This window comes from Dermacentor andersoni, chromosome 3 (genome assembly GCF_023375885.2).
Source record: "Dermacentor andersoni chromosome 3, qqDerAnde1_hic_scaffold, whole genome shotgun sequence".
Taxonomy (NCBI): Eukaryota; Metazoa; Arthropoda; class Arachnida; order Ixodida; family Ixodidae; genus Dermacentor; species Dermacentor andersoni.
The window spans coordinates 36,130,768-36,150,481 of NC_092816.1; the positions used below are offsets into that span (position 1 = coordinate 36,130,768).

The 19,714-nt window shown below is 47.6% G+C and overlaps 1 protein-coding gene across 1 annotated transcript in view; it reads right to left on the reverse strand.

Annotated features, from left to right (window-relative positions):
* Nucleotides 1–636: 636 nt before the first annotated feature.
* LOC126517761 (carotenoid-cleaving dioxygenase, mitochondrial-like) overlaps nt 637–19,714 on the reverse strand; it is a 105,785-nt gene continuing 86,707 nt past the window's right edge. The window contains exons 4-13 of the mRNA XM_055064728.1: nt 18,455–18,579; nt 17,936–18,077; nt 16,923–17,064; nt 15,408–15,616; nt 14,174–14,331; nt 13,169–13,262; nt 11,766–11,877; nt 10,234–10,334; nt 4,537–4,651; nt 637–1,805 (exon numbers count right to left, since the gene is read on the reverse strand). Of these exons, the coding sequence (XP_054920703.1) occupies nt 1,651–1,805; nt 4,537–4,651; nt 10,234–10,334; nt 11,766–11,877; nt 13,169–13,262; nt 14,174–14,331; nt 15,408–15,616; nt 16,923–17,064; nt 17,936–18,077; nt 18,455–18,579 (1,353 nt within the window). The 3' untranslated portion in view covers nt 637–1,650. The remainder of the gene's footprint in view (nt 1,806–4,536; nt 4,652–10,233; nt 10,335–11,765; nt 11,878–13,168; nt 13,263–14,173; nt 14,332–15,407; nt 15,617–16,922; nt 17,065–17,935; nt 18,078–18,454; nt 18,580–19,714) is intronic.

Genomic DNA, 19,714 nt, shown 5'->3' on the forward strand with positions numbered 1-19,714 from the left:
AAGAACAAAAAAGTTCTTGCGCACGCTTTACATTCAGCTTCACTTGAAGCCGCAATGCACAACGCCGCAACGCTTGACCACAGAACGCTTATTGACGCAAGTGATACCCTCACAATGTTCCATCGGAAAAGGCAAATTGCAAGAAAACTACACAAATGGACGCAAATGGTTTGACTGCGTTTTGTATAACGATAAAGTATTTGGTAGAACCACACTATCTGCGCGTTGCCTGCTAATGCAAGCATAGGGTGTTGGGTGCCGAGAACGGCAGCCTTTAACGACTTTACTACTGGCTGCTTATCTGAGCTTTTGGTGTGCTCTGCTAATTTGTAGTGCTATTTATATGTTTTAGCTACACAACTGTGAACACGAGATCTGTTTCTGGATTCCAAGGATCGTATGCTTCCTAAAATGAACGAGAAAGCAAGAATATACCTTAAATTTAATGTTATCGAAGGGAAACATTCAACAATGACTGTACCAAGAAATCTGCGCGCTTGCTCGCCGAAATGACCACAGTTTCTTTTGAAAGCTGAAAGCTATGCTAGCGAGACTCCTGCAAAAAAAAAATAACGAGAAGTAGGTAACAGTTAGGCAAATGGCTGTGACACGACGGCAAGGTATACACACACACACCTGCATTTTTGTTTGAACTTGACTTCACAACACTTACATCTCTGTCATTCATCTACGCGGATCGGTAAGCGACAAGTCTCTTCACAACGGTCACAAAACATGAGATCGACGACGGTTCACCTCACACACGTCGTACCTTGACGGCGACTCACTACACAAAGTACACAAAGTTTTAAAACCTGTCCGTCGACGTGTCACAGTTGACGAAATGCAACTGGAACTCGAGGCACGGCAGACGTGTGCTGCAGCGCTGGTGGTGACATCTTGCGACGCTTAGGTTAATTAGAGCCCACAGATCTGTAACTGCAACTACTGCAAAGGTGTACACGCAGCAACAGACACTAGCCGTTGATGGGAATCTAGAGTATTTTTGTTTTACTTGCTTCTGCGAGAGCAATGACGCAACGAATAACTGAATTTCTGTACGTTTTCTCGTAAAGCTTCAAGTACATTTAATTATTTGTGTAACGATACATGTTTAATATTCAGATGTATATTTGTATGAGAATTTGTACTATCTTCCGTGGCTTCCTGGACGCGTGTGCAGATTTTGGGAAGTAAACGTGCTATTTTGCTGCATTCGTTCTGTGTTTAGCGGTGCTTTTCGTGACTTCATTTTGCTTGTCATACGCCGATGAGTTACCTGTGCTGAGTAAAGGCGCTAACATTTTCTATAAAATCACGTCCTGCCAAAAAAATTAAATATATAAATAAGCCCAGACACGTTTCTTTCTAGCGCGTTGTGGTTGAAGAAAGCCTCACGAGACGGCGCTGCCGGCGCTGCTGCTGCTGCCGTCGGCATCCCCGGTGTTCCGGCATTCCGTGAGCTGTGACACGTTTGTCAGACAGGCGGAAGCTCACCACTAAAAAGCGACCTCACTTGGCGGCACCGAACGATACTTTGCACCGCACCGAAATGAAAGACGCGTACATGCAATGGATTGGACCAGGGCTGCGCGAATACAAAGGCGGTTCGTGTGGTGCTCCACGAGGAGAGAGGCTGCGTAGGCCCCCTCAGCTCCTGACGAAGCAACCGTGGATCGAGGTACAGGCGCGCACGTGAGGGGGCACTTGGGCCCGCGCAAGTTCAGTCAGCGTCTTGGCATCCAGCACCAAGAGGAAGTCCGGCTTGCTGTAGTCTGTGTCGTTCACGACCGACAGAAGGACGCCTGCGGGGCGGGTTATGGGGAAGAGAAGCGGGTGAAAGAAAAAAAAAGCGAAAGACAAGGATTAGTCAAAGAACCAGACAGAGGAGGAACTCGCAATTGGAAGCGTTCTTAGAAGACCCGTGGGACAGTTACCGTTGGAGCCTGTCCTACATTTGCATGTACATATATAGATAGGTACGTGGGATGAAAATGCTGATCAGGCCTAGTATCGCTCCTTACAGCGCGAGCCTTCTCGCATACAAGAGTAGGAGGAGATCGCGGCAAGGCATCGAGTGGTCCAATCGAGCAACCGCCACTGTCCTGCAATATACTCGTGTCCCGCTATACATGCGCCCTCTACTGCGTTAAGCAGGTGTTAGCAGTTTTGCCTTCTTCGTCATGACGCCATTACCAGGCAGTCTTTGTCGTGCCGTCATTGTCGTTGTCGTCATTCTGTTGCCGTCTTGCCATTTTTGTTAAACCATCAAGTTGGAGCCGGCGTCATCTCTGTTCTCGTCATTCGATGGTCGTCAAGCCGTTGTCTTCGAGCCGCCTGCGTCACCGTGTCTCTGTAGTAATCATTCTGCCATCTTCATCATGCTGCTCTGTCAAACAATCGGAGACATACCGTTGTCTTCATTCCGTCGTCGTCACACGGTCACTGTGAAACCATCGTAACCGCTCCATCATCATCATAATGGTAGTGTCACCCCGTTGAATACACGCCATATTCGTCATGATGCCGTCATCGTACGGTCGTCGTCTCACCGCCATTTCCGCCGTCGTTATTCCATCTTCGTTATGCCATCATCGTTGCGCAGCCTCCCCCTCTGTCACGCACTCGTCATTCTGCTGTCGCTAGGCCGTCTTCGTCATGCCACCGCCATCATACGGTCGTCGTCACCCTTTGCAGTCGTTATCATTCCAGGGTCGTCGCGATGTCGTATTCACACCATCATCGCAGCGCCTTCGTTCGCTGCTTTGGCTCCATTCCATCGTCATGATGTCGTCTTAGTCTGGACGACGTCTTCCTTACGTCGTCACCACCGTCGTCCTGTAGCTAGTTACACACACACACACAAACACACACGCATCACACACAACTAGACATCTCACCAGCTTTACACCAACTATCTATCACGTGACATGGACAACCGTCCGCCGATGGTCTCTGTAGATTTTTGTTTCCTTTAGCAGCCGTCGCGACGTATAATGGATGTTCCGTTGTTAAGGGCGTGAATATATTTAGTGGTATTTTTCCTGACTCACGCATCTGACGGAGCAGAGAACTGAAATTTTAACCATGTCAGCGATACCTCAAACTGCCACTTAGGACTAAATGGTTCGCTTACAGGGGCACAAGGAGACAATATTTACTGAGCAGCGCGCGGTGACGCTAAGTAAGCGCTCATCCTGCATGTATGAGTGAAGTTTCTTGGTCACGCGAAAGGGCACATTGCAATCGAGCTGCTTAGCACAGCCATTTACTCGAGGCTACAGAGTCTGCGTCCTTCTTTACCTATTTCTAATCAATGTAAGCAGTGGCAAACACGTCAATCATGGACACATGCGCACATGCATACATTTATTCGCTCACTTGTGAAAGGTGAATCAAACGAATATCGTCGACACGAAATATACGAAATATAAACATAAAAAAATATAAAAAGCTCGGGAGTTAATCATCAAAAATAGTTTTCTATACTGTTAGCAACAAAACAAATTGGCTGAGGTATAACTCTTGTAAACCTAGTTATCACAAGCGAAAGGTTTGTTTGGCTTGGTTTTCTAATGACTATGCGCAGTCTTTCATTAAAGTTAGGCCACAGTCTTTCCCAGACGTTACGCACGCTGCCGAATGGGTTGTCCGCGATGTCGCAGTGAAGCCTAACCATCGCAGTCGAGCTGGTCGCCAGCCGAAGGGGGTGGTTCGTGAAACGTTCGTTGTGGGTGCTGTTGCTTGTACCCAGGGCTTCGTCAACTTGTTGTTCGTGTTGCTGAACGACGGCAGCGGTTGCAGTAGCTTCAATCTTGGCACGCTTCAGCGTTTGGTAAGCCTCTACTATAACGTGCTAACCTGGCCTCCCTTTGCTCTTGTGTGTCAGCAGGCAACTTTGCCTTCGCTTGAGATTTCCTGGCTTGCCGTCTAGATATATCTACTGAATGATTGGATTCAGCCTGTCGCTTGCGCTGAAGCGCACGCACGAACCGGCCCAGCCGGCGCACCATACATGGCGAGACTGAGTGAGCAAGCGCCGGCGAAGCAGCCGTTAAACCCTCGCCCTAGTTACGTGGTACCACAGCGGCTAAACTCCGAGCGAGCGCAGCTGCGCCGCCTCTGCGCAGCTGCGACTTGGTCACGCGCCGCAGCTTTGCGCCGCACCTGCGACGTCACGTGCACCTGCCACACCTGCGCTCCGGCGGCTCAAGGTCATTGCGACACGATGAATGACCTTGCGAGACATGGCGTAGAAGAGCTTTCGCGCTAAAAATGACACACAAGGTTTTTTGGAAGAGCACACACTGAACCAATTTTTTTTTTTTTACCTCCTTGTTAAAAAGATTGATATTCGCCGGATTCAGTTTCCTTTCTGTTTTATTTTTTGCTTAATTCGAACAAGTCGCCCACTGCAACCTACGTAAAATTATCTGTAAGCCCGCAGAGAGCGCACGCCATTTGCTAGGAGTATTTTGGCACTGTAGGTTCTGATGATGTAACGCTGCTCATGTGATGGACACAAAACGTGCTTACCGTCATCTTCATCCACTCCTTCCGGGTTCGCGATGAAGACGGCTTCGCTGGGGAACTGCGTATCCGACTCTCGCCAGAGTTGCATTTCCCGCCTCTCGATGTCAAGCTTGCAGATCTGTATAGGTATCGTTCAGACAGCCGATAAAAGGTGGTACGTAAGAAGAAGTACGTCCGGGAAAACACAAACAATATAGGCTCCGAGTTTAATGCGCTGGAGTAGGGAATACAACAACCTATCAGTTCTAACATTATGATTTTGTCGATGAGGCGTTGCACATCGCGAGATAGGTTTAACCGCCGAACATTTTCGCGTCTACTGACCACTATTGGGAACTATTGTATCTTCGGGAGTCAGCATTTCCGCGTTCTTTTGCCTTTGCTGGTTGCTACAGGAGCTGCCATTGCAGTACTGAATTTTTAAACCTTTCATGTTTTGGGAAGGACACAATTGCTAGCCTGCTTCTGTTTCCGTGTGTATATGAGTGCTATTTATATGTGCCTTTGTGAGCAAATAATTATGCGATCCGGTGCATATGTTGGCCTGCCAAGCATGCCAGGCTAGCCCGCTATAGGCAACACGACCAAGACCACCACTCTGTTGCAATCTATTTGAAGCGAAGCTTATATCAAGCGTTTAATTAACGGATACATACTGGGATGCGTTAGGCAGTCTTTATATACACAACCTACGCGACATGTACTCTCTTGCAATGTTTGTGCTTATGCACGTGCAGCACATGTCCCGATCTCAATGTCGCGCAATGTTTATGTTCATGCTTTGCACCATTCCCGCGCTTTGCACTAATGCAGACAGCCGTTGATGCGAATGCACCCTGCGATACGATGACGCAGTGATGTCATGATAACGATGTCGATGTTCAATGTTTGTCGAGGAGAGAGAAGTGAGAAGTATACACAGTAAGAAGTATTACGGCGAACGGCAGTAGTAAGGATGACTGCTCTTCGCCTGTTTCCTTCCTGCGTCCGAGGCCTAATGGAGACTGGAGCTGACACACGTGCCCTTGCGCGTGATATGCGACGTGACACAAACACTTATTGTCTCAACGAGCTATTTGACGTTGGTACGAGAAAAGTATGCGTGCCACTGCAGCCTAATGTTAGCAGAATAAGGCTGCCTTTCTGGAAGACCGAGGTTCGATCCTACCACCGGTCACGTCATTCTTTTCTTTTTCCTCCCTGTTTGAGTTACTCGACTAGATTGCCCTAGCAGCCACGGTCACCAAATTCCGGTAGGAGTTGCAAATAAAGCTTCGCCTTAATAAGAGAAAGATTAGGGGGACAATAAAAAATTCTGGGAGTCAACTTCTGATACAGCACGGTAGGTTATGGGATAGGATTGGGGAGCTCGGAATTTCGGCGGACTAGGTTTCTTTAACGCGCATCTAAATCTAGATGGTCGCGAGCGTTGTCGTTTTGCCGCTATCGAAATTTGGCTACCGCGAACAGTAATCGAACCCACGACCGTTTGCTGAATAGCAGAACGCCAAAGCCAGTGAGCTACCGCGGCGGCTATGTTTCGAGCAATTGTGCCTCGTTGTAGGAATCTATCAGCTGCAATGTGCCCTGGTGTAATTACAAACGTTGAATTTATTTAACTTCAGCGACGTTGCGCGAGTTGAGACGAAAAAGAAAAAAAAATATTGTCACGTGGTGGTGACGTTAAGAACACAGTAGCAATACTGTGAAAGGCAAAACTACATTTTATTGGGCGAACCTGTGCCCACAAAACAGGCTACACTTATAGCACAACGAAAGCAGCGAACACAGTCGGCGATCGTCGGAAATCTGATCAGCGAGGCAAGCGCGTCGGCTTTTATACAGCAGGCGTCGAATGTTCCAGACTAATCGTTCGGACCCGCGCGCCTTCCACAATGTTCTACACCATTCGCGTCACACGATGAAATCAGATAACACAACGTTCGGCGACAACAGACAGCCGGGTAGAAGCATCGATAACTTTCCAGAAACTTCGGATACATGCAAGCGCGTCCCGCGCTGTGCGATTACATTTGTTAGGTGGCGAAACGTGGTCGCCAGATAAGTACACGTGTCAATACCCCCCTCTTAAAAAGCATCGACCCGATGCTGCAAACAAACGAAGTTAATAAACAAAAGCACTCGTAGCAAAGAAAAGAACAAAAATGACGAAGTTCGTCAGCGTCCGTAAAAGGGTTTAAGGCGCACCACGTGGACCACTTCAGATCGTGCGCGGCGCCGCTGTGAATGCGAAATGCCGTCTGGCACGACCTCATAATCCAGAGCGCCAATACGTCGGATGACCTTGAACTCGTAGAGGCCGTCTGGCGTGATGAAGGCAGTCTTTTCGCGATCTCTCTCGTCGACTTCTATTTGCCAGTAGCCAGACTTGAGGTCTATCGACGAGAAGTATTTAGCGTTGCAGAGCCGATCCAATGCGTCGTCTATCCGTGGAAGGGGGTACACATCCTTCTTCGTGATCTTGTTCAGTCGACGATAATCGACGCAGAAGCGTAGGGTTCCGTCCTTTTTCTTTACCAGGACTACAGGAGAGGCCCACGGGCTTTTCGACGGCTGGATGATGTCGTCGCGCAGCATTTCGTCGACTTGTTGTCTTATAGCTTCGCGTTCTCGCGTCGAAACTCGGTAAGGGCTCTGGCGTAGTGGTCGAGCGCACTCTTCGGTTATTATGCGATGCTTTGCGACTGGTGTTTGTCGAATCCTCGATGACGTCGAAAAGCAGTCTTTGTATCGTCGAAGCAGACTTCTGAGCTGTTGCTGCTTAATCACAGGGAGACTTGGATTTATGTTGAAGTCTGGCTCGGGAACTACGGTCGTCGGGGTAGATGCAACAGAATCCGAGAGGACAAAGGCATCGCTGGTTTCCTGAATTTCCTCGATGTATGCGATCGTCGTGCCCTTGTTGATGTGCTTGAACTCCTTGCTGAAGTTTGTCAGCAACACTTTCGTGTTTCCTCCATGGAGTCGAGCGATCCCTCTTGCGACGCAAATTTCACGGTCGAGCAGTAGATGTTGGTCGCCTTCGATGACGCCTTCTACGTCAGCGGGTGTTTCGGTGCCGACCGAAATAACGATGCTGCAGCGAGGCGGGATGCTCACTTGATCTTCGAGCACACTCAAGGCGTGGTGACTACGAGGGCTCTCCGACGGTATCGCTTGATCTTCCGACAGCGTTACTGACTGCGACTTCAGGTCGATGATTGCGCCGTGTTGGTTCAGGAAGTCCATGCCGAGAATGACGTCTCGTGAACACTGTTGCAGGATAACGAAGGTGGTAGGATAAGTCCGGTCATGAATGGTTATTCTTGCCGTGCAGATTCCAGTCGGCGTGATGAGGTGTCCTCCAGCGGTCCGAATTTGAGGGCCTTCCCATGCGGTCTTAACTTTCTTCAACTGGGCGGCGATGTGTCCACTCATTACAGGAGTAATCAGCCCCTGTGTCCACTAAGGCGGTAACTGCGTGGCCGTCCAGAAGCACCTCGAGGTCGGTGGTTCTTTGTCTGGCGTTGCAGTTAGGTCTTGGCGTCGGATCACGGCTGCGTCGCGTTGACCTGTGGCTGGTATGTGACGTCGTCAGGTCGTCTTTCGTCGTCGCATTCTTTCTTTCCAGACTTCGTCGGGACGGCGGCGTGTCGTTATGTTGTCGAGGTAGTTTCTTCGGCGTCTTCGTCGGCGGCGGAGGGTCTTCGTCAGTTCGACGGACAGCAACCGCACCTCCATCGGTTGCTGCTTTTAGTTTTCCGGATATGGGCTTGCTGACCGGCCCCGGGCTGGGCCAGTGAATGGTCGGCGCTGCGGCGACAGGTAGCGGCCTGGTGATGGCGAACGCGACGGTCGTCGAGAGCTCCACTGAGTAGCCGCGAGGTAGTCAGAGATATCGCGAGGGCGTTCACCTTGCTGCGGGCGCGGAGCGTTGACGGCGAAACCTCGCAGTCCCATCTCCCGGTATGGACATCGTCGGTAGACGTGACCCGCTTCTCCGCAGTGGTAGCACAGCGGGCGGTGGTCAGGAGCGCGCCATACGTCTGTCTTCCTCGGGTAGCTGCGCTGGGCGACGGGTGGGCGTGCTGGCGGCGGGGGTGGTTGACGGAATTGCGGCGTTACAGGGCGCTGTCGCGGTCGCGGAGGAGGACCTTGACGGCGTGCGACGGCGGCGTAGGTCATCGCTTCTGGCTGGGGTTGCGGTAATTGAGGTTGCACCTCCGGAACCCCAAGCGACCGCTGAACCTCATCTTTGACGATGTCAGCGATCGAGGCCACTTGAGGTTGTGACGACGGGAAGATCTTCTGGAGCTCCTCTCGTACGACTGCCCTGATAGCCTCGCGCAGGTCGTCGGAGGCCAGCGATTGAACGCCGGCATAGTTTGTAGAGTTGGTGCGGCGGTCGAATTGCCGGTTGCGCATCTCGAGTGTCTTCTCGATGCTAGTGGCCTCGCGAAGAAACTCGTCGACGGTCTTCGGTGGGCTTCGTACCATACCGGCGAAAAGTTCCTCCTTTACACCACGCATCAGTAGCCGGACTTTCTTTTCCTCGGACATTTCCGGGTCGGCGTGGCGGAATAGGCGGCTCATTTCTTCCGTAAAGATGGTAACGTTCTCGTTTGGTAGCTGCACTCGGGCGTCCAGCATAGCTTCAGCCCTTTCCTTGCGCACGACGCTTGTAAAGGTGCGCAGGAAGCCGCTACGGAACAGGTCCCACGTTGTCAAGGTCGATTCCCTGTTCTCAAACCAAGTTCTGGCGGCGTCTTCTAAAGCGAAGTAGACATGCCGCAGCTTGTCGTCGGAGTCCCAGTTGTTGAACGTCGCGATGCGTTCGTAGGTCTCCAGCCATGATTCCGGGTCTTCAGTCGCTGCTCCATGGAAGGTTGGTGGGTCCCGAGGTTGTTGTAGGATAACGGGGGACGCTGGGGCAGCCATTGGGGTTGTTTTGACCACGATCTTCTTTGTCGACTCAGGTAGAAGTCCGTGCTCTGGGGGCAGTCCTTGAAGTCTGCGGCTAGCACGCTGGTCTTGGGCGATGTTGGTTTTGTCCTCGGGCTTCGGGCTTGGATCGCGGCTTTGCGGGGGCGTGCGGTACATGAACGCACTAGCACCTCCACCAGATGTCACGTGGTGGTGACGTTAAGAACACAGTAGCAATACTGTGAAAGGCAAAACTAGATTTTATTGGGCGAACCTGTGCCCACAAAACAGGCTACACTTATAGCACAACGAAAGCAGCGAACACAGTCGGCGATCGTCGGAAATCTGATCAGCGAGGCAAGCGCGTCGGCTTTTATACAGCAGGCGTCGAATGTTCCAGACTAATCGTTCGGACCCGCGCGCCTTCCACAATGTTCTACACCATTCGCGTCACACGATGAAATCAGATAACACAACGTTCGGCGACAACAGACAGCCGGGTAGAAGCATCGATAACTTTCCAGAAACTTCGGATACATGCAAGCGCGTCCCGCGCTGTGCGATTACATTTGTTAGGTGGCGAAACGTGGTCGCCAGATAAGTACACGTGTCAATATATCTTTCAAGGAAATGACGAGAGGACGTTGTTATTTTGCCACTGCCGGAGGCGGCATCGAACCAATTTTTATTTTGCAAACCGATCGGTGGCCAGAATATAACGAAACACAGCTGGTTCTGTCGAACAGAGAAGTGAGCGCATCGATTTGTTGAGCTTACCGCATTCCGGCACTCGCCTAGCCGTTCGAAGTTTCCACTGCCGTATGTGTAGCGGTAGGGTTTGCCTTGGTATTCCGGGTTTATGGTCGGTAAGTCGTACCCTGCAAATCGGTAGAATACGCTTCAGTGCATTCATCTTAGAATTCAGTGCACGATGGATATTCTTCACTGCAATCGTGTGGATTGTAAGATGTAGGAAATTTTTCTTTAGCGATGTTGAACGCATGCAGTTGGTCCCACGTGCCGATAGACTTGATTTATTTATTTATTTATTTATTTATTTATTTATTTATTTATTTATTTATTTATTTGTACACTCATTCATCCGTTCCCCCATTAATCACTCAACCGTTGTTGCGCAGTACAAGAAATTCAGTAAGCTTGTGAACGAAGAAGATAGCGCATAGCTGCAAGTATGTTAATGGTCTGTCTGCCAATCCTCGCGACCCAACAGGTTGTTCCTAAATATTTGGCCGCAGCACATATGATGTCCCAGCTAAAGTTAGCCAAGCTGTTCAAAAAGAAAGTAGTTTTAAAAAACGCATTTCAAGGTACAAATTTGGCACGTACGGCGCTCCGTCGTTAGACCTCTGGCGACCGAACAACGTAGATCTTATACTTGTATCTTGCACCTTGTTTTTTCACATCATCTTCTGCGTGAGCAGCTTGGCTAATATCAGCGGGACACGCCGTATATTCCTGCCCTTCCTCGTTCGCAAGTTTGTTCAACTACTTTCACTGAGCTTCACTGCTGAGCGGCTGATGATATCAGCCGCATACAAGCACGAGAATACATGGTTTATTATTCGTGTTTCGGCTTGTAGCAATCTTTTCTCCCGAATGGAAGAGCTCTGCAGTGTCTTTTTTAATTCTCCTCTATGCTCTAAAGGTCCAAGCAGAACGTGTTCCATAAACTATTCTAATTCAATTGCAGACTCGCGATTGCTTCTACGTATATGTAGAATATGAATAAAGATGGCCGTAGTTCAGTCGTTGACTATGCAGCTCTGATATTTACAGCAATTTACTTAAAACATTGCGTATCGTAAGTGCAGCCTTCTCAGTTAAACACACATAAATATTGGCATATATTGCCTTAAATGTTCCTGCAATTTGAGTTTTCGATCAATTAGGCCTGGCCCTACACTCTGGTATATCCACCTGTTTAGCTCGGATGGTAGAGTGACTGCCCTGGAATGGTGTTTGTGCCGGGATTGAATCCCATACCAGGACGGTTTTTCTAAAGCTGGGAAACTTCCTTTCTGTTTAAAATCCGCATTTTTTTTTTTTATAGCGTCGTGTTAATGTCGTGTGGATGGCACTTCTTTCCTTCTTGATATAAATAGTGCGTGTCGCCTGCAACAAGCGGGATGTAAAGAAGTAAAGCACAAGCAACGTTCTTTCTTCTTGTCCCTCGTGTGTCATACTTGTTATTCTTGCGTTACCGCGGGCAGATTTCGCGTCGTATGCTGGAAAAAATTACGGTACGCAAGGCCTTTGCACAGGCGTGGAGACCGTGACCATGTACGTACCTTTGCATCCCATCTCCTCGTGGGTGAGCCAGAGGGTGCTGTTGTCCTGGCGGTAGGCGCGAGCCTCGGTGTACTTGAGGCTCACAAGGTTACCCTCCTTCGTGCTGTTCACCTGCGTTGTTTTGTTGTGGAAAAGGACCAGGGGGAGAGCAACGTATGTTTATATATATCTCTTATCATTTTCCAAGTGAAAACGAGGCATATACTTTCCTATTAACGGTGACAAAAGGGGGAGACTTGGCTGTTTAATATTTTGATACCGATATATTTGTCGCAACAACAGAGCCCTATAGACGGGAGAAATCAATAAATAATGATAACACGTGGTCATGTAACCGCTAGACTGGCACGTGCGTGTTTTAAACATCTCTAGACTTCTGTGCCGTTAACCATGCAACCGTCTAGGCAGTGCATAGTAAGCAATTTTTTTCCGTAGGAAGGGGGCAACATTTGTTCCGGGAAGGTAAGGGGAAGGGGTAGAGGGGGATTTAGTAGGCCACATAATAACACAAACTTTTCGGGGACACCAGCCTTTTTTTAGCAGGCTCGTTTCCTTTCTTTCTTTCTTTCTTTCTTTCTTTCTTTCTTTCTTTCTTTCTTTCTTTCTTTTATACCTTCTTTTTCTTTGCGATTTCAGGTTTGATTATGGTAGGCTTGCAAAAGCGTGATAGGGAAATCAAGCTGGCGAAGGCTAGAACTATACTCTTGAACTGTCATTGGCGGCCTTGAATAATGTCGGACGCTCCCCTGTGTGTTCATCGCAACTATGCAAAACTTGCGCGTACGACGAAACTGCATAATCTGTCTAGAGGCGCTGTTTCACCACACTTAAGATCAGCTAACAATTTTCTGAGTCAAATGTATTGTCGGGTACAAACGCACCCAAACGAAAACATAGGGAGAAGCAGTCCTTTTACAACATAAAACTAATTACGACTGTGAAGAACCGAGAGAACTGAATAAATACAAGTTCACAATGAAACACAGTTACTGATCGTGATGATCTCAAGCCTCACTGTTTATTTTGAATGGATGAGGCTTACTTAATTCATTTCATTTTCACTTTATTTCGAACACGGTAAGACGAGCAAGTCTTCCTTCAATTTTCTTTCGTGATTTTTCACAAAAGTTGCAAGAAGCGCGCGTTTTTTTCCCCTCTCTCTCTCATACTTTCGAAGTGCACGATCAGCAGCCTGCCCCTTTTCTTTTCGCGACGGTCAGCAGTTTCTCCAACTCGAATAGTCTGCTACACAAAAGCTCACATCTTTTGTAGTGCCTTGTAAGCCTGTTTAGACTAATGATAAAAATTCAAGAAGAGCTTTTTTTCTTCTGCTTTGTTTCCGTCAGAATTGGAGCACCGCTTGGTTTATAGCGAGAAAGGTTTAATTCCGCCGACTGCGCACCTTAGAAACGGGAATCACAAAGCGCCGGAAATGACCCTGGCAGTCCGGATCGAAGTCTTCGGCCGCGGAGTTCCTAATCTTGTCCAGGTAATACCTGTAAGAGGCAAACAGAATTATGCGCAGTCACCGAATTGAGGAAATATACTAGTAAATGTAGGGCAAACTCCGATTTAAAAGCCCCATTTCTATGACGAGTGTGTACTACGTCGTATGCCTTGTCCAAAAACACAATATTTAAAAAAAAACACTACAGTAAGACTGCTTGTTGTCAGGCGCCTCAACGTGTGTCGTTGATGTCGTCGTCGTCGTAGTCGTCGTAGTCGTCGTCGTAGTTGCCATTGTTGTTGTTAGTGATGGTGGTGTTGTTGCCCTTAACATATGGTATACGTACCCACGAGGGCGGATTGGCCAAGGGTTGCGATGAAAACGCAACATGAGTCCTTGCTTCCCCTTTATTTACTGGCCTGTACTGCCGCAGAAAGTTCCTTTGCACATCTTCGTTCCCTTCCGCCTTCCTTTTTCTGCACTTTTTCCTGCTACAAGTGCAGAGCAGTCGAGCGAACACTATTCTGATTAACCTCTATGCCGTTCAGTTCACATTACTCTCGCTGTGCCTTTACGATTTTTAACTGACAGGGCATCACAAATAAAGCCTCACAATAAATTTAGTATAGACACCTAAATGTAGCAGTTTCTTTCCCGAAAGCTTATGTTTAGACGGATAGGCGCTGGCAATTGCCATAAAAATTGTTTAAGCATTAGCCACTGACATTCCTGGTAGCGGCATAAGTGCAAAAGTGCAATAAGTAGTTTCATACTCGTGAACACTACATTCCGTAACATTACCGGCGCAAATGTGCACGAAACCTTTCGCACTTTACACCAAACACGACCACACACCAAGGCTGCTGCTTACAGCGCAATATCGGTTCCGGCGATATTGGAGCTGTTCACGTACTCAGACTACTTCCCTCTCGAGTCAAACCCCTGACTGGGATCACATACCTGTCCAATATGGTGGCGTCTTCGTAGGCGATCATGTCGAACACGATGTGGCCGTCGTCTTCGTAAGTGTTAACCACGTGGAAGAAAAACAGGGGGTCCGTGATGAACCGCGTCCTCAATACGGCGCCCGATGATCTGTCCACCACCACAAATTTGGTCTAGTTGCGTCGATGGCCACGAACAGATGTCAGTCCCATGCAAGACAGGTCGGGCACAGAGGTCATGGAGATCCACGTATAAAGTAGGGAGAGTGGTGACAAGAAAAGAACAGGGAGAAAAAAAAAACGTCCATGACACCTCACTCGGCTGTCACTATGCCTTAAACTGAATTTACAGGAAGTCGCACATTGTTGTCCCATCGTGTCCGTTGAGTTCCGGCTATTTCGGGGGTGCGACGTTGTTGCTTTACGTTTGACGCGCTCATAGATTCGCTCTGGTCATGCCACACAACTAGCCTCCATAGAAGCGTGTGACGCGATACAAGAGTATTTAGAATATCACTACCCCTTTTATCAGTGGCTTGTAAATAAAATTCTGCGATAAGCAGCTCGCGCAGCAGCCCCACGTAAAAACAAACAGCACCTAGTTTCTCCAATAGAAATAATCATATCTGCTCTGCACTTAGACTTGGTCGTGCTAATATACCACTGAGCATTACGCTGTGATTGCAAATGGCAAAATTTATTGCTCTTTATAGCGCTCATGTCAGTTCACTGTCGATGATGCGCGTATTTCAAGTTCACATCTCGTGGACACTTTGTTACCATGCAAGTCTGCAGCAACGAACTTCGTAGCACACTGCGATGGTGGGAGGCAACCACTGTCGCTTTGTTGAAAGTGGGGGGAGGGAGGGGGGGGTGTCAAAAGAACGACAGAAATAATTTAAAATGGAAAAGGAAGAGAGGTTGCCCTCTCAAGCTTGCTGCTTTACACAGGAGAACGAACACGAAGAAGAAACTCAATGGCTAAAGTAAGACAATAATTATTAAGGAAAGGTGAAAGTTAACTGAGTAAACCGACTAGTCTCTGTTGCGCAGGCTGTTTCCGCCTAACGACGTATAAGCAACTTCTGACTTCTATTTCCAGTTATTCTTATAACGTTCAATTTCGTACTACTAATTTTATGGGACGAGTTTACAGCTTCGCTCATTTTCATTATGTTCAACCTTCTTTATCTCCCTTACGCAATGCTTCATCTCGGAGCAGTTCAGGATATTGAATAAACCGTGTTCACCTTCTCCTTGGGCGCCCAGTCGAGGCAGTCTTTGAAGGAGTAGCCCTTGATGCGCGATCCCACCAGGCGCATGGCGTTCACCAGGAGCGGCTGCTCGACGAATACCACGTAGTTGCGCGTCATGCCGAAGCTGTGGTAGTAGCTGAACGTCGTCTTCCAGCTCGATGGTATTTGGTACGCCACCGACGCCCGCTTCAGACCCGAACAGCCTACGCATGTCAGCACGCTTCTTTTTATATAATTTTCACTTCAATTCAGTGCGCTCTGCTCTAAAATTTATAGTCCTCTAGCACTACGTTAGAGTTAATCTAAATCGTAAGCCGCTAGAATAAGTAACAAATTACAGCTAAAGCCCAGTGCTCGTGGTAGAACTGCTGTTGGCCGTACATTTGATGTACGGCCAACAGCACTTTTTGTATTCATTAGGGCGTTTAATCGCCAACATCGCACTTTTGCGCCGTAATATAACGTAACTGTATCTCGGCATAGCTGACTACGAAGATTTCCACACAGTGCACAATACTGCAACGAATACTCTATATTTTCACTTATGTTTACCTACTACGGTACGAGTTGCACCCTACAGTCCACGTTCACGTTTTGTAATTTTACTGAGCCCGTCATTTTCATCGTCATCATCATCGTTGTCGGCACCCCTACATACATGTCATGTCCAGAGCAGGAACAACGCTTCTCTCAGCGATGTGTAATTGTTCCAGTCTTGTGTCAGCTTTCTCCATCTTATGTCAACCACTTTCGCAATCTCACCATAAAAGATAATTTCCCTACCACCATTAATTACGTATCGCTTTGCTTAGCATCAATTTTGTGACCGTAATGAACCTCCGGTTATATTCTCCACACATTAGGCACATGAACTGCCCGACCCAACTTCACTTATTCCACTTAATCTGAAGTGTAACATCAGCTACACCAGTTTTCTTTCTCTAAACCATGCGACCGTGACACCTCTACCAGAGCAGAAGACGGCAATGTCCACAGGGTGATCCACAAGGAAATAGAGGCGAAACCCTGAAATTCACAAAAATAACCTTATCTTCAGTTAGCCACTACAACGTCGGGATTAGTGAAATAGTCGTCCAAACCGGGATTATATTCACAATGGTTCTGTAATGTTACTGCGTCAGCTGAACTTGGCTTGTTTGTCTAGTTCTAGTTTTTCTTTCTGCTTCTGTTTATGTGCTCGTCTTATGTCAGTTCAGACGCCCCATTTCACCTAGCAATCCAGGCTATAGCAGGGCCGGCATCTTCAGCTTTTACGAAACTCCTTCTGCGTTTCCTCTCTGACCGGTATTCGGGCACCTGCTCCTCATGATAGCGATAGTTTCTCTTGGTTACGACTCACTAGACGATCGCCGGTGATGGCTAACCCTGGACGGTGCTTACGTAACAAAAGTTTCATGAAGATAGCTCAATTTTTCATTTATCGAGAATTCGGTCCCTTCGCATTGCATTGTTCGTACTGAATAAGTGTGCGCGAGACGAGTTCTCTACCTTTTCCTGGTGGCGGTATCTTTATGATGTGGTACTTGAGGCCCGATATAAAGCTGGCGCCCAGGTTGTAGCTGGTCCCGTCCTCTTGGGTTATGGGGTGGGCGCTGGCGAGGTTCACCGATACCAGCTTGTTCACGTCGAACTGCGCTCGTGCAAATGAACACATGTGGCACATGCACGTCTCAGATATGGTACCGCGGACACAATGGCATTCGCGCAGTATATAGCAGCAACCAAGCGCAACACGGTATAACCTATCAGCGTACGTGGGGCATGGTACGAACGCACGCTTCTGGAGCAGCGAGATGTCCAATATTTATTCAAACTTCAAGCGGCTACCATTTTCAACCCACTTATAGCATTACAGCACGAATGCCGGACATTAGAAAAATGACGTGCTGCTCCGTGGCCCGGCGAGAGATAGTTTATAGGAGCGACTTGTTGATAAATTCAAACCATACTCACTAGAGTTATTACCACATGGTGTTCTTTTTGTTTATTGTTGTTTTTAAGATTAGACCTGTTGTCATAAGCTTGCTGGCCAGCTCATAGCTATTATGTGGATAAGAAACAACCCTAAACGAGTCTGCACTGGTGTAGTAATTAATCTGTGAGGGCTCTATATTCATTTACGTTACGCTGAAGTGTAAGTTATCATTGCAGAAAAGACAAAGGCAAAGTTCTTCTTTTAACTTTTCCTCCAACTACATTGCCGGCCTGTGTACTGAAAAATTTTTGTCGCTTTTTCCATCGGTTTGGGCTGCTTTCGTTCCCAAGAAGGCTCACAGAGCTCGCTGGATTGACTCTTTTGTTCCTCCAGAATACAATGTGATCCTTGTTTGTTGGACAAACTACCAACCTGTCATAAGAAAGCGCTGCTAAAATGCATGACGTCACAGAAAGGCATCGTCGGAAGTTCAAAGTAATGTTGTCTTGGGATGACGTTTTTGCGTCTTTTCTAGCTTTTTCTGCCCCGTGAATTTTTTATTTGAGTAATAGTTGGCTGCACTCACCCTCTGGACGGCTTCTAAAGAGTCTTGGTCGACCTTCCACATAAAACACGTCTCGGAAGTGCAGAATAACTCATCGCCTAGAGAGTACACGTTGCCGAAGTTGTTATCCGTCAAGTCGCTGGGGACCAGGGCAGCGAAAAACCTGCGTGGTTTGTGGCGCCATATTTAGCTTCGTCTCGCTTTCTTGAGCCCACTGTAAAGCCTAATCGTGCGGAAACTCGTGAAGAGATTCATGCCCATCGCACATATACATATGTTCAATTGTTGCCAGAGCTTGCTGTAGCATGCACGAAACACACAAATTGAAGGAGCAGGACGCTCTGCTTCAGATATGTTCTGTAATAAACCCGTAGCTGTGTTGAGTTTGGGGCTGGAAGCCCCTCGGCTACTCCATTCAGTTCTCTTTGTTGTACAACAAAACGATAAGGAAACAGGTAATACAAGATTAAATAAATGAAAACGTGTGGGTCTGAAGATAGTTTTCACAATGATAAAGACCTCCCGGCTGACAGGTCTCACCTTGAGAATATGTTCTTGCAGGGGTCCGGGTAACACCTCGTGCCAAACTCAGTCACGACGGGGCGACTGGCGCTGTTCATCTTTTTGTAAGCCTCAGATTGTAGATACCGCGAACTATACCGCACCTGCGAAAGAATCGAAGGAGGTGAGTGATTCGGGAAAATTCGATTCACAGATCACAAATTATTCACATCAAAGATTATATCAGGATATCGCTCAAGGTATAAATAAATTTGTCTAATGTAGTCGAGTCGATGTATTTTATCTTTCAGCAACTCCGTCTCGCACCCTTCCTTTCACAAGAAGGCAAGTCAGTGTCCCACTATAGGAGATACATGTCGATGATGCCGGATCCGCATACGGATCACAAGATACTGTTTCAAATTCTAAACGCTTCACAAGCGAATTCTTTTAGGATATGAAAGAGAAAGAAAAAGAGATAGCTAATTACAGTTTGAGATGTTTGTGTGGCGGACCTCCATTAAGATATGATCGATCTGATGAGCATTTTTTCGAGTTTAACTTTTATAGGGAGTGGTGAAGTATTCCGACCGTACTCTCCGAAATAATTCTAGCCAGGTGTTATAGGACTGTCGCTCTCTTCTTCATGTCTTTAAGACAATATATTAAGAAATGTGCGTATAATATAGCCGGTTTTTAGCTTACACGGCAACAGCACCGAAACAGCTAGGCGAAGAGAAACTGACGACAAACAAAGCTGTATGCATTTTGAAGTTTGTGCGCTGTTAGCGTATATGACGGCAAAAGGAAGTTTCGTTTGTGTTAAGATGAATGCATGTACGCATTATTATCACGGATGGCATTCTTTTTATGGACTATTACTTAAGTTGGACAGTCCGAACGTGTACTTCAGAATGACATTTTACTGAAGACTGCGCATGTATAAAATATTCACTACATAACCTTACACCTCCAAGGTTAGGCAAATTGCAGATGCAACACTATACCGTGTGCCTCCCCACTAAACGAAACCTCGTGTACATCTTGACGCTGCGACCGGTAGGTATTGCTTGATTTCAGAGGTCATTGAATCAATCCCAAGAACACAGGCCACATGCAGCTGCGGATGTGAGTCAAGTTACCACTTTCTGCTCAAAAAAGACTTAAAAATGCTACGCTGACTTCGAGGCAAACTTAGTCGTAGCTTCTCCGTAAATGTATTAGAGGTTGCAGTATACCGGATTACCAAGAAGGTGTACGGCAGGGGCAATGCTAGCAGCGACTTCTGGTGACGGAGAG